The 15,038-nt window shown below is 39.1% G+C and overlaps 1 protein-coding gene across 2 annotated transcripts in view; it reads right to left on the reverse strand.

Moving 5' to 3' along the window:
* LAMA3 (laminin subunit alpha 3) overlaps positions 1 to 15,038 on the reverse strand; it is a 318,755-nt gene that overhangs the window by 125,548 nt on the left and 178,169 nt on the right. Inside the window, exons 24-30 of one of the 2 annotated variants that reach the window (XM_077135788.1) lie at positions 14,553 to 14,713; positions 10,980 to 11,088; positions 8,407 to 8,504; positions 7,863 to 7,898; positions 2,273 to 2,414; positions 1,146 to 1,272; positions 922 to 1,061 (exon numbers count right to left, since the gene is read on the reverse strand). In XM_077135788.1, the coding sequence (XP_076991903.1) occupies positions 922 to 1,061; positions 1,146 to 1,272; positions 2,273 to 2,414; positions 7,863 to 7,898; positions 8,407 to 8,504; positions 10,980 to 11,088; positions 14,553 to 14,713 (813 nt within the window). The remainder of the gene's footprint in view (positions 1 to 921; positions 1,062 to 1,145; positions 1,273 to 2,272; positions 2,415 to 7,862; positions 7,899 to 8,406; positions 8,505 to 10,979; positions 11,089 to 14,552; positions 14,714 to 15,038) is intronic. The other variant, XM_077135789.1, reaches the window with a different exon arrangement.

The following is a 15,038-nucleotide window of genomic DNA, read 5'->3' on the forward strand; positions in this document are numbered from 1 at the left end:
TGCCTCCCGGGGAGCTTCATGAAATAGGAAGCCAGGAGAGAAAGCGAGCAGATGACGCCGTGGTCGCCATTTGCCCTTCCAGCTGAGAGAGAAGCCCTGACTGTGTTCGCCATGTGCCTTCTCACTTGAGAGAGAAACCCTTAACTTCATCAGCCTTCTTGAACCAAGGTATCTTTCCCTAGATGTCTTAGATTGGACATTTCTTTAGACTTGTTGTAATTGGGACATTTTCTCGGCCTTAGAACTGTAAACTTGCAACTTATTAAATTCCCCTTGTTAAAAGCCATTCCGTTTTTGGTATATTGCATTCCAGCAGCTAGCAAACTAGAACATATGGCTATGAAGCTGTATAGTAGATAGAGTGGGCCTGGAGTTCAGGGAAGGTCAGAGATGAATTTATAGATGTGAATGTTACTCCCATAGAGGAGAAAATGGAATCAGGGGAACAAATGATATTATCCATGGAGTGAGGATAGAACCAAAGGACTCAGGGTCAAACCCAAAGGAGCGCCAACACATAGGAACTAGGGGAAAAGAAAAACCACTTAAGCAGCACTAGAGAAAGTGGGAGAAAACTAGAAAAAGCAGAGCTGTAGAAACCAAAGGAAGAAAGTTCCAGAAGACACAAGTTTAAAGGCTTCATTGGGAGATCAGTCAGAAGAGGAGTAAGGTGATGCTTTCTTGCCAGAGTTTCTTACAGGGTAGTGTCTTTTTTTCTTCCTCTTCACTTCACTATTCCTATTTCCCTTGATTTTAGTTGTCACATGCTTTAAAAAAAAAGGACACTATACAATTTAAATATTTTTCTATATATATGATCTCAACTTCTCAAAGGAATTATTTCCATGAACCAAATAAACACAGAGAACTACCATCCAAATTGGTCATGTGAAAAGCAAGCTGAGGAACTAGCAGACGCACCAACACTAAGGACTTCCCGTCTGGAACCTTCACAGTCACAGCAACCTCAGGCTCTGAGATGTCGAATTCAACCTGGCCTTCAGTGATCACTTGGTCCTGGCAGCCAAGCACGTGGGGGCAAAAAGAGGCACGGAAGGAACCTGGACATGAGAAGAGTCCCGTCACACACCTGCAAGGACCACAACGAGAGGCAGGGGCAGGCAGGGCCGCTCACCGCAGCTCACCTGACCATGGCCGCCCTCTTTCCACAAACACCTGCGCAGGGAACGAAGGGTGCACAGGTTGATAAAAATGGATGACAAGGACATATCGGCCCAGGTGAGCTATGTGTCTTCTCAGGGTCACTTGGTTCTAAGAGGAAAAAAGAAAGAAAAGAAAAGCCCTCAAATTGAAGAGCTTCAAATAATCAGAATCACAGAATACTTAGAGGTTAAAAAACAAAATGACATAACACATGTACAACAACAAACGATTAGCTTCATCTCTCAGGTGAGAACTATGAATCTGGGAGGGATACAATTTGCAGAAGGTCATACACTAATTCAATAACAAAACCAGAACTAGATGCCTACTGGCTTGATTTCAATTCATTTCCCCTACTATTCTAAGCTGCCTTTCTCATATAGAATCCTATAAATTTTATCCCTCAGATACTGTTAATTTCCAAATTAGATGCCACATGAACTGATATGACTCATCTCTAAGTTTACAAGGAATACTATCAGAACAAACATTAAGTATGTTTCCATAATACAGAACAAAAAAAAGTCCTGAATTTTGTGTTTCACAGTGAAAATGCATCACCTTACTTTATTTCATCTTGAGGCTCTAGATGGTTAATCAATAAGGATATATTGAGAATTTTCTACCTGCAAGGCCTGTGCCAGGTGTAAGGGGGAGATAAAAATCATTTGCAAGAACAGTTATTCACAATTCAACTTGAGAAGATAAACTCAACAAAGCTGAATAGTAACAGCCCAGGAAAATACGAGGGGCCAGAGGATGGACTGTAAAACATTTCCACATGACTATGTGGATAGAATTCCAGGAGGGCAAGACAGCATCAGGCCACCTGGTCATATGCATGATTAAGAGCCACCTGCAATTGTGAGATTTCCTAAAGTTGGGTGTTGTGATTCTCAAGCTTGAGGGGCATCAGAATCACCTGGAGGACTTGTTAAAGCACAGGTTCCTGGGTCTATGCCCAGAGGTTCTGATTTGGTCAGTCTGGAATCAGACCTGAGAACATGCATTTCTGATGAGCTTCCACGGAATGCAGATGGATGCTGCTGGTTGGGGACCACACTTTGAGAACTACTGGTTTGGAAACAACACTGGAGGGGAGTCCTACCTGCGGTGCCTTCAAGGTGACTCCAGTAAGAACATTAGCAGGTGAAGGGTCCTGGGGCAGGATAGGGGAAGGCCCACCACTTAGGGCATCAAAAATCAATGCTGTTGGAGGAGTTTTGTAGGTTAGGGAGACACAGGTGGCACTGAAAAATAAGAATATTTTAAAATCTTATTTCTAAAATTAATCTCACATGCAACAATGTGAATGAACCTGTGGGACATTTAGTGAGGCAAAATAAGCCAGAAACAAAACAGCAAATATTGTTATGATCTCATTTAGAAAATACGTATAAGAAAACTGGGGACTAGATTGTAAATTCTGATAGCAGTCACATTTAGTCCAGAGTGGTAATTGTTATTTCTGGATTTTGAGGAGCTGTTTTATATATGTATAACCTGGTATTTAGAGATAAGAATAAAACTGATCAGGTTGGGATTAAAGTAATTCAGAATACAGGGGTAAGGAAGGCATTGCCTTATTAAAGAACTTCACCTACTCTTTGAGACCAAAGGAAAAAAGTTTTATTAAGAACCTAGGTTTTCTGTAGCACACAATCTAACTCAACCTGTCTGGATAGATTGTTTAAACAATGTAAACACAGGGAGCCCAGAATAAAAATGAGCCTTTAATCCTATATAGTTTAATGCAATGCCTGGATACATACCAGAGTATATTAAGCAGATAATCAAAAAGTATTGGCAAAGTCCCGTGAGGGATGGGAGAAAAATTATGAAACGATTAAACTTTATCACTGGGGAAACCCTGGGTACTGTGCCAAACATTAGGGACACCAAAATCAGTAGGCTAAGCCCTTAATCTTGAGGCTTGCTCTTCTGAAGCTTATATACGTAGCGGAGAAACTTAACCCACCAATAGGTATGCTTAAGCGTCACCTCCAGAGGACCTCTTTGGTTGCTCAGATGTGGCCTTTCTCTCTCTAAGCCCAACTCTGCCAGTGAAACCATTGACTTCCCCACTATGTGGGACATGATATCCAGGGATAAAAGTCTCCCTGGTGGCGTGGGAGATGACCCCCAAGGATGAGCCTGGCCCTGGCACCATGGGATCAGCAATGCCATTCTGACCAAAAGAGGGAAAAGAAATGTAACAAATAACGTATCACTGGCTGAGAGAGTTCAAATAGAGTCGAGAGGTTACACTGCAGGTCACTCTTACGTATGCTTCAGTTAAACATTGCTACCTATCATAACTTGCCAAACTCCAACCAAAACCATTCCTGCCAATCCTAAAGAACACCTATAGCATCATATAAGATTCTACAAAGGTATCAACAGCCAAAAGAATGAAGGAGGACCCCTATCTTACACCCTACACAAAAATTAACTGAAGGAAGACTAAACTCCTAAATATAAGAACTAGCACCATAAGCTTCTAGAATAAAATGTAGGGAAACATCTTCAAGACCTAGTAATAGGAGGTAGCCTCCTAAACGTCACACCCAAAGCACAAGCAACAAAAGAAAAAATAGATAAATGGGAACTCCTCAAAATCAAATGCTTCTGCACCTCAAAAGACTCTGTAAAAAAGGTGAAGAGGCAGCCAGCTCAATGGGAGAAAATATTTGGAAATCACAATTCGGACAGAGGTTTGATTTCCTATATATACAAATAAATCATACAACTCAACAGTAGAACAAAAAATCCAATTATAAAATGGGTTAAAGAATGAATAGGCACTTTTCTGAAGAGCTAATACAGATGGCTCAAAAGCACATGAAGAGATGCACATTTTCACTGGCTATTAGGGAAATATAGATCAAGACTACAAGGAGATACCACCTCACACCTATAAGAATGGCTGCTATTAAACAAACAGGAAACTACAAATGTTGGAGAGGATGTGGAGAAACTGGGACATTTATGCACTGCTGACTGGAATGTATAATGGTGCAGCCACTATGGGAGACTCTTTGGCGGTTCCTTAGGAAACTAAATATCAAGTTGCCCTATGACCCAGCAATAGCACTACTTGGTATATACCCAAAAGAGCTGAAAGCAACAACAGAAAGAGACATTTACACACCGACATTCATAGCAGCATTATTCACAATCGCCAAAAGATAGAAAAACACCAAATGCCCATCAACAGATGAGTGGATCAACAAAATGTCGTAGACACATATGATGGAATATTATGCAGCAGTAAGAAAATATGAAGTCCTGAAGCACATGACAAGATGGATGAGCCTTGAGGACAGAATGCTGAGTGAAATTAACCAGACACAAAAGGATAGATACTGTCTTATTCCACTTTTTATGACCAGCATAAAGGTATAATCGGAGGCTTATAATACAAAATGAGGGGATTAGAGATACAAGGAAGCTAGAGATGGGTGAACCATTAGCTAATGAGGTTAAACTCCAATGTAAGGGAATAGACAGGAGTGAAGGTGGTTCTCTAGTGGGTCTATAAGTAATACTACCATACTGAATATGAACGAGGTTGAAAGGGATTATATAGACCTACATGTCCCACTGATTCATACTAGAAATATGAATTAGTTCCTGCAAGAATTATTTCAAAGATATAATTCTTGAACAAAGACTGTTTAAGTCCAGGGCACAGGGAGATCTGCTATTGCATGCTATGAGCTACGTTCAAAAGGAAATCATCAGCATTACCACAGCAACAACAGAGGTAAATAATGGGGGGAGGGACAAGAGTTAAGAGGAGGCTTAGCTTTCCTATTTGGCAAGGGTGTGTTTACTGGTTTTCTTCCTCTTAGGAACAATGAAATTATCTAAAATTGAGAATATTGATGGTCTGTGGACTTTGGGCCCTATACATGAAGCTCGATGAATGCAGGTAGCTGAAGGATGCCCTGACGGAGTAGTAGATTGGTGAATGATGGCGAATACTTATGAATGAAGGTTGTGCTGCTACAAAAAGGAACAATGTCGTGAGGCATGCAATGATGTGGATGAACATGTGGGACATTTGGTGAGACAAAATAAACCAGAAACAAAAGAACAAGAATGGTATGGTCATCTTTAGAAAACGCTTATAAGAAAACAGGGGCCAGGTGGGCCACGGTGGCTCAGCAGGCAAGAATGCTTGCCTGCCATGCCAGAGGACCCGGGTTCAATTCCCAGTGCCTGCCCATGTAAAAAAAAAAAAAAGAAAAGAAAAGAAAAAGAAAACAGGGGCCTAGATTGTAAACTTTTAGAACAGACACATTGAGTCCAGAGTGGTGATTATTATTTCTGGGTTTTGAGAGGCTGGTTTCTATATATATAATCTGATATTTAAAGATAAGAACAAAGCCAAACAGGTTGGGGTTAAAATAATAGAGAACACAGGAGTAAGGAAGACAATGTCTGTATTTAAGAACTACACATACTCTTTGAGATCAACAGAAGAAAGGTTTATTTGGTCTGGAACTGATATCTTCTGTAGGGAATACTCTAACGCAACCTATCTATATAGTTCATTTGAACAACTGAAACACACGGAGCCCAGAATAATCCTTTATAGACTATTGTAATGCCTGCATACATCCTAGAGTATATTAACCAGATAATCAAAAAGTATTTGCAAAGTCCCCTGAGGGACGGGAGAAAGAATATGGAACTATTAAACATTACCATCAAGGAATCCCCTGATACTGTGTCAAACTTTAGGGACATCCAAATCAATACTCCATGCCCTCTATCATGAGGCTTACTCTTGTGAAGCTTATGGGGGTAGTGGAGAAGCTTAGACTACCTAAAGGCATGCCTAAGAGTTATTTCTGGAGGATATCTTTTGTTGCTCAGATGTGGTCTCAGTCTCTTTAAGCCCACCTCTGCAAGTGAAATCAGTGCCCTCCCTGCTACGTGGACATGACATCCAGGGGTGAAAGTCTCCCTGGTAACATAGGAGATGACTCCCAGGGATGAATACAGCCCTGGCACCATGGGATTCCATCCTGATGAAAAGGGGGAAAAGAAGTGTAACTAATAAAGTATCAATGGCAGAGAGAGTTCAAATAGAGTCGAGAGACTGCTCTGGAGGGTGCTCTTAAGCAAACTTCAGTTAGTCCTTGCTACCTATCATAACCTGCTAGCTCCCAACCAGGACCATTCCAGTCAATCCTAAAGAACACCTAGGGCAATATATAAGACTCTACAAGGGTTCCATGTCCTAGAGTAACTTTCCAGAAACCTACAACCACTAGATGTGTCCCTGGTCCAGATAAGTCCTGAAACCTAGTCCAGCCTCTCTAGAACATCAGATAGTTTCATCTCCCAACCTCATATTAGCAACAGACACTTCCAATATGAAAAATTTAGAATGACCATAGCTCAAACACCCCTAAAGACAGGAATGGAAAGATCAAAGGTGATCGTGGATTTATACAGGGAAGATAGGATTTAACAAATGAATATGAATGCTGAATCATTAAATTGATATCTCTTTTAGTCTCCAGTATTTTAGAGCAGCTAGAAGTAATACCCTAAAATTGTGGAATTGTAACCCATGTCAAACTCTGTTACAAAATTACAAAAAAAAGAAATAATAATAAAAAAGATTCTACAAAGGTCATGATACTAGGATAATTCTCCAAAACTTAAAACCTCCAGATGGGTCCCTGGACCAGATAAGTCCTGAAATGCAGAGGGGCCAGCCCTTCTAGAACATCAACTAGTTCCACCCCCCATCCCATATTATCGACAGCACCTTCCAATGTGAAAAAGTTAGAATAGGCATAGCCAAACATCCCTAAAGAGTGGGAGAAAGAGCAAAGGTGACGGTAGGGTTATACAGAGAAGGTCATGTTTAACATATTAGCATGAGTGCTGTATCATTATACTGATATTTCTTTTAATGTCCAGTACCTTAGAGCAGCTAGAAATAAAAACAAAATTGCAGAACTGTAACCCATACCAAACTCTGAAATCTGTTCTACAACTAATCATTGTGATGTACTTTGAAATTTATTGCTTTTATATATGTTATCTAAATAGAAGGAGAAGTATAAAAGAGAAGATAAGATTTAATAAATGAGTACAACTGCTGAATCATTATATTGATATTTCTGTTGGTCTCCAGTGTCTTGGAGCAGCTAGAAGAAAAAAAACAAATCATCGAACTGCAACAGATACCAAACTTTAAAATCTGTTCTATAACTACTTGTTAAAATGAACTTTGAAATTTATTGCTTTTTGTATATATGTTATATTTCACACACAAAAAAATTAATCCCCCCAAATAAAACCACAGTCAGTGAAGCAGAGATAGTCTTTGAGAAAAGGACTGCGTGAGCATCCAAAGGACCCAGTCTTGGAGAAACCATGGGACTTTGGAGATCTTTGTGTAATGACACTCAGCGTGGTTGTTTAGCCAAGTGTATTTCAGCCTGTCTGCTCAATGCAATTGCTTAAAACAGAAACAAAATAATTTTATGTAACATAATTCAGAGAGAAACTTACAGAAATTTCCCTTTTCTGGAACTAAAGTTAACTGTTAAAATAAGATAAATGTAAAGAAACATAATTATTCACCTCTAAACATAAATGTTGACATAAAGCTCTATTAAAACAAATGAAGAGAGGGCAGGCCTCAGTGGCTCAGCAGGCAGAGTTCTCACCTGCCATGCTGGTGACCTGGGTTTGATTCCTGGTGCCTGCCCATGCAAAAAAAAAATGAAGAGAATAAATACACATTATCTCTTTTAGGTATAGCCAGATTTACATTGTCTTCATGGTTTCCACAGCCCTAAGCATGTGCACAAAATTTCATGACTATGTATATAAATCATTTTTAAATCTACACCAAAACAACCCTACCGGTAGGTACTCCACTAAGCATGGATTCGCTAATTCTCATACTATCATGAGTTCCATGATTCTTTAAGTAAAGAGCCTCAGACACAGATATCAAAGGATTGAAATAAAGTGAGTCTTTATGAGGGCTCAGAGGAGAACTCAGGGCACCTGTCCTGGAGGGCTATGGGTCAACTTCCTGATATAATAAAATTCTGGAAAGACTGTCAAGGTTAATAATTTAGATTTTTGTTTAATCCATCACCAGACCTTGGCCTATAATCATTTTTGAAGCATAAAATTTCAGCCTTATATGCATTATAGTATCACTCAGAGCAAAGCAAAGGGAAAAGAAAGGAAACATGTTACCTTTGATTAACAAATCCCCCATAACTGGCAATGCAGTGTACTTGAGGTCTCAAATATTCAGTTGAGAATTCTTGAACTGGTATGATACAAATTCGATGCTGTTGAATGAATACAGTGCAAAAAGGTACATCACAGGTATCAACAAAATCATTGGTATGGTCAAACACAATCAAAAAAAGCTTTAAGTAAAGACTGGATCCAGATAATTTATAATTGTTTCAAAATAGTAAAAATTGAAAGATGGTAGTTTCTATAGCATTATCATGTGCAACAAAGCCTTTTTACTTTTACACAGGAACACTGACTGCAATTGGGTACAAAATTCCGTGGAAGTTCTAAAACAACTCTTTTCAGTAATTTTCAGGGCCTATTTTTCTTTCCTATGTGGGCTCTGCAAACACCATGGCAGAGAGAGGGGAGGCTGTGATGGGAGGGCCAGGAACCCTGCTATTTTAAGAGAGAGTTGCTCCTGTTAGAAATAATTCTTCTTAATAAAGGATGACTCATATCTCAGACACATTTGGACTTTGCTAAAGCAATTGTTTCCAGAAGTAGTTTCTAGGTCACATGAGAAACTCAGCCATTAATTTATCAATATATTTTATTTTAATCTAAACTGTATTATAAGCTTGAGCACAGAGCTTATTAAATAATGACAAAAGTTTTTACTGAGCACCTACTACATGCCAGGCAATAAGACCTATGGATCCTGTAAGACCAAGATGGACAATACTCTGCCTTCCTGGGGTGTATGTTCTAGTCAAAGTTAACTAAATGACATTTGACTATTTCAAAAAGGGCAAACCTAAGCTTAAAAGATGAGGACACATCCCCATTATAACTTCTAAGGATGAAGAATGTTAAGATTCACTAGGATTGCTATGTTTATAAAGAGAATCTCATTTTATTTAAAAAAACAATGACAAAACTCTGAAATCCAGGCATTTCTTAAGGGCAAGCTTGAAGTTTTTAATACTGTCAGGCACAAATATTTAAAACACATTAGAACATGCTAGCTTGGCATTTCCCAGGATGTGATACATGCTTACTCTTAGCAGTAACAGGAAGTTGTTTCATATTTGGATGATCTCAAATTCTTTGAGATATTTATTGTTAACATCGGCCACCCCCTCATAGCCCAGAGCCCACTGCCTCTGTGTATTCACAATATTCAAGTCATGCCATTCAAAGTGTGGGCATGAAGGTTATTTAATCTGCCAAACTTCACATTTAAACTCAATGGTATGTTTCTAATTAACTGATTAACATTCTTTTTTAAATACAGTAAGAATAGTTTGAAAAAAGTACAACTAGGTGATTATGAAGGAATCTGCCAAGAATCTAGCAGAGATAACAAAATGGGAGAGAAAGCAAAAAACAAGCAATGGCATTTCTATATGCCAGCAATAATAATATACTAGGAAATATAATGACAAAAGACATTTTATAATAGTAACAATAAATAAAAACTAGTGAAATGGGGTTTTGTGAAATATGTTCAAATTTGATGACTAAATTTTATGGGATGGTATCAAAAAAACTCAAACAAATAAAGAGGTGAGTCAAGTTTCTATATGGGGAGAATAAAAATTTAAATTGGCTATCCTTCAATTTTATATGGTTAATTTTACAGATTTAATGCAATCCCAGAAAAATTTTAATAAGCTTTTTAAAATTACAGACATCAACAGAATGCTTTGTGATGGTTAGGCTCATGTGTCAACTTGGCCAGCTAATGGTGCCTAGTTATCTGGTCAAGCAAGCACTGGTCAAACTGTTACTGAGAGGATATTTTGTGGACTTAAGTTGAGGGCATTTATGGCTTATTATAATCAACTAAGAAGAGTATCTTCAGCAATAAGGGCATTTAATCCAATCAGGCAAAGGTTTTAAAATAGAAGTGATGATGTCAGCAGCCAGAAAAGAGAATTTGCATCTCTACTTCAGTCAACTAGCTTCTCCTGGGGAAGTCACCAGTAACCTTCATCAGAGTTGCCGCCTTGTAGTCAGCCCTAGAATTTGGACTCATACATCCCCACAGTTGTATGAGACACTTCTATAAAATCTTAAAATATTTACAGATATCACTTGTTGGATCTATTTCCCTAGAGAATCCTAATACAGCTTTGGTATTTAGAGTTCGGTGCTGTGATTTGCAACTACCCAAAATGCTGCAACAGCTTAATAAATGGATAAGGGGAGGATTCTGGAAGAATTGTGAGGAGCTGAGAGAGAAAAGCCCCAGAGAAGCTATGAGAGGACCCATAGGACATAGAGAGAAGCCACTGGAATAAGAAGCCAAAAGCTACAAAACCCAAGAGTGAAGGACCAGCAGACGCCAGCCATGTGCTTTGTTATTTGACAGAAAAACCCCAGTGCCAGCAGCCTGTCTTCGGGGAAGGTAGCATCCTTTTGACGTCTTAATTGGCACATTTTTATGGCCTTAGAACTGAAAATTTGTAAGCTAATAAATCTCCATTGTAAAAGCCAACCCATTTCTGATACATTGCACTTTGGTAGCTTTAGCAAACTGAAACATGCTTCTAAAACTCAATGGGCAAAACAGAACATACCAGAAGGAATTGGGCCATGTGGGCTTTGAGCTGAACATCTGCATCTGCTAACAGCTCATACACAGCAACACGATTCATGCGATCGATCACGACACTCCTGCAGAGAAAGCTGCAAGAGGGGACAGAGTCTTAGCTGAATTCCTTCATTTGGCACCTCCCAAATTGGGGGCTCACTGTTCTTCAGTTTCTCCTGTTCATAACTAGATGAACTATAGTGAATTTTCCTGCTCTGAGAGTTTAAGAGGGAGACAACCTCACAATCTCTATGGGAAAAAGAGTTTCCCAACCATGGCCTGGCAATTCTTTTCCACTTGGCTTTGTGGATTTTGGGGGTTAATCATTTGGAAGGGAAAAGCCCCTGGGCCAGTATCAACTGATCTCTAAGACACAGCTGTTTTGAAATTTACCAATATTTCTGATACATTTGGCAATTAAAGTTATCCATTAGCTTCACATCAACCATCCCATACCAAATCAGTAAGAATGGCTGATCTTAACGTGAAGACCATGAACAAAATAGAATTTGCCTTTTGAAACTTCTGTTTCTCTTCATTCTTATTCCCTCATTTCTACCAGTGGGGATTTTCCCCACTATCTTATCCAGTTTGCAGAGTTCAAGAATATTTAAAAGGTCAGAGTTCTGAAAAAAAATAATAATAAAATAAAAGTCAGAGTTTTGCCCGAAGAGACCCTCTTTTGTTGCTCAGATGTGGCCTCTCTCTCCAGCCAACACAGCAAGCAGACTCACCACCCTCCCCCTGTCTACGTGGGACATGACTACCAGGGGTGTGGATCTTCCTGGCAGCGTGGGACAGAAATCCCAGAATGAGCTGAGATTCAGCATCAAGGGACTGAGAAAAACTCTAGAATGAGCTGAGACCCAGCATCAAGGGATTCTCGACCAAAAGGGGGAAGAGCGAAATGAGACAAAGTGTCAATGGCTGAGAGATTCTAAACAGAGTCGAGAGGTTATCCTGGAGGTTATTCTTATGCATTAAGTAGATATCACTTTGTTATCCAAGATGCAATGGAGAGGCTGAAGGGAACTGCCTGAAAATGTAGAGCTGTGTTCCAGTAGCCATGTTTCTTGATGATGATTGTATAATGATATAGCTTTCACAATGTGACTGTGTGATTGTGAAAACCTTGTGTCTGATGCTTCTTTTATCTACCTTGTCAACAGATGAGAGGAACATATGGAATAAAAATAAATAATAGGGGGAACAAATGTTAAAATAAAAAAAATTTTTTTAAAAGTCAGAGTTTTGAACCAAAGGATAAAAGAAGCATTTCTTGAGTAATGTTTCTGACTTTATATTCTGTAGGCAACTTTCCTGCCTAGAAATATCATTTAGAACTTAATGAACTAGTAAAATAAAATGATCATCCCAGGTAAATATTTGAAATAATTTACATAGTGACTTATGAGGACTAAAATAAGTTAAAGCATATAAAGAGTAAAGAGTTAAGCACAGTTTGTGACATATTAGAAATTCAACAAACAGCAGTTTTCTTTTCCCTTGCTGTCGTGTATCTACATGCATACGTGTCAATGAAAACACATTCCATTTGGATTTGTCATAATCCTGGGAGTTAAATATATTAAGTGATTCACTTAAAGTGTGTTCTCTTCTTATCCTATTTTAAATTTTTATTAAGAAATAGACTAATAGTAATAACTTGATTGATTAAATTAAATTATTAATGATCAACTCTTGTATGGGGAGCAGATTTGATATTACAGCACTATTTTCAAAAGTGACTTCCTATTAGCGGCACTACTATTCTACTGGGATACTACTTTTTAAACAATATAGTTAGAACTCATTTGAGAAATGCTGGGAAAGGTTCAACTCTCCATAGCAAATGCTGCAATGTTAGAAGGGCCTATCACTTAGAATGGGTTTATGGGTCAAATATTTTTCAACAGCATCACATTTTTTGGACTCCATACTTACACCCTATTCATTTTCACTTGTCCAGTGACAGGCAAGTTACAGAAAAAGGAAATACTTTAGCCAAGTGTAAATACATAATGAGACCATCCTGGGAGTGGTTCAATCCAATACTGGAATCCTAAGGCCAGGGAACTCTAAAGGTGTTGTCATGTCAGAGTCAAAATGATCTGCAGAACATCACGTAGTTCTCCCCAATAATTCCATTCAGACAGAGGGTCCCAAGCAATGCTCATGACTCCTAACAAGTGTCCTTTCTTTCTTGGGTTTTGAAATCGTACCTCTTCTTAGCATAAATATTATTGGGGCCTCTCCTTGGGTGATTCAGGGAGTCCAAGGCTCATTATGGTGTTTCTTCCTTGCTCTTAGCCATCTTCACTTTTTATTCTGTGGAACAGGGAGGAATTGGGGAGCTCAACCGGAAGGAAAGAACTGGTATGGGAGGTCCAGGCTAGAGTGACGGGAAACCCTGCTCAGACTCTGGGTCCAACAGTGTCCAGTACTCAGGCTGCAGAGTGACCTACCCACACAGAAGGAGACAGCTCACTGGAGGCCGGTACTGTCTATTGATTCAAGTAATATTTCCAGATTATGACAGGATATTCTGGAGAACTTTTTGAGCCCATCTGTACTCCTATTAAAAATTCTAAAACAATTACATTCTTTGCTTTCTTTGTTATCACTACAGAGACCATTTTTCACAGCTTTTTTTTTTATGGGAGCTGAGGACTTGTTAATTCGATAACCATTTTAACAAGTCGTATACAAGGTTTCATTCTAAGTTACTGAAAGTAACTCTTTCATAAGCTTTTTCAATTGCACAACAGGAAAAATGTCCAACTACTTCAGGTCATCTTGGGTTAGATAAAAAGCAACATGAAAGTAGAAGTAATAAAATACACAAGGCTTGACCTAGAATGCCGGGAGTTCAATACAGTTCCCCACCTGCTGTTTCAATCAGGATTCTGATTTCCTGTGCCATTTAAATACAATTAATTTCATGTGGAAACCCTCCTTAGGCTGATTCTTTAATTAAAGCATACTCTGAACATTTGCATATATCTTGAAATGTTATGCGAAGAAAACAACTTATAATAGCCCTTGTCAGTTAGAGCTCTTGGAAGAGAACATCATCTGGGCAAATTTCTAAATCTGTTATCAAATTTTTTTCATCTGAAGATCGTAAGATGTTCACTATTCCCAGTTCTATATCCTTGAAAGGAAGGTGAATGTACACATCCAAGCATTTCTGAAAATGTATCTTTTCCCTACATGATGCCCTCATGGGCTTACCCAGCCTCTGAGACAAGAGCATTGAGTTCATTACACTGTACAGTAGTGATAGGAATAAAATTAAAAGGTCATTCTGCTTCATGTGACTCTGAACCAAATTGGTAACCAGCAGCTTTTTAAGAAAATTCACCAACATTTTCAAGAGGTTGCCCACAGAGAGGATGCCCAATGCCCATGCCAGGGATGATGTTGGCTTGCACAGGAGTCACCTGCTTGTTTCTGCCTCAGATGGAAAACACCTTCCAATCCAAATAAGTCAAGTCCCTAAGATAGATTTCCTAGCTGTTCTGGTACAGATAAGTCCCCTGGAGGGAGGGTGGATTACCTGTATTTGCAGCTGTAGATGTTCACCTGGCCAGTGGGCAGAGATCCGGGGCTCTTTATACTCACATCAACCTCAAACACCTGGTCCCCTTCTGCAGCATACTCGACCAGCACCACGTAGTGGCCGACGTGCGGCGTGCGCAGACGCAGGTGTAGGCCCACCTGTCAGAGAGCAGGTGCAGATAGACCATCACCAGGCAGGAAATGCCCTGGAGACTTGGGCATACTCAACGGCATAAAGACACTCCGGAAATATTTTTAAATGCCATAATAAGAAACATGGAGTTATAGACTGGGTTGCAAAATAAAATACAGGGTGTCCTGTTAAATCTGAAATTAAAATGAACAACAAATAAATAGTCTATCTGGAGTTCAAATTTAATAGGACACCCTGTATATTTATTTTTCTAGATCTGGTAACCCTACTTATAGGGGCTTTTTGCCACTTGTTCCTCAGGGCAAGAGACATTCCAAAATTCAAAGCATG

Source organism: Tamandua tetradactyla, chromosome 18 (assembly GCF_023851605.1).
Source record: "Tamandua tetradactyla isolate mTamTet1 chromosome 18, mTamTet1.pri, whole genome shotgun sequence".
NCBI classification, from domain to species: Eukaryota; Metazoa; Chordata; class Mammalia; order Pilosa; family Myrmecophagidae; genus Tamandua; species Tamandua tetradactyla.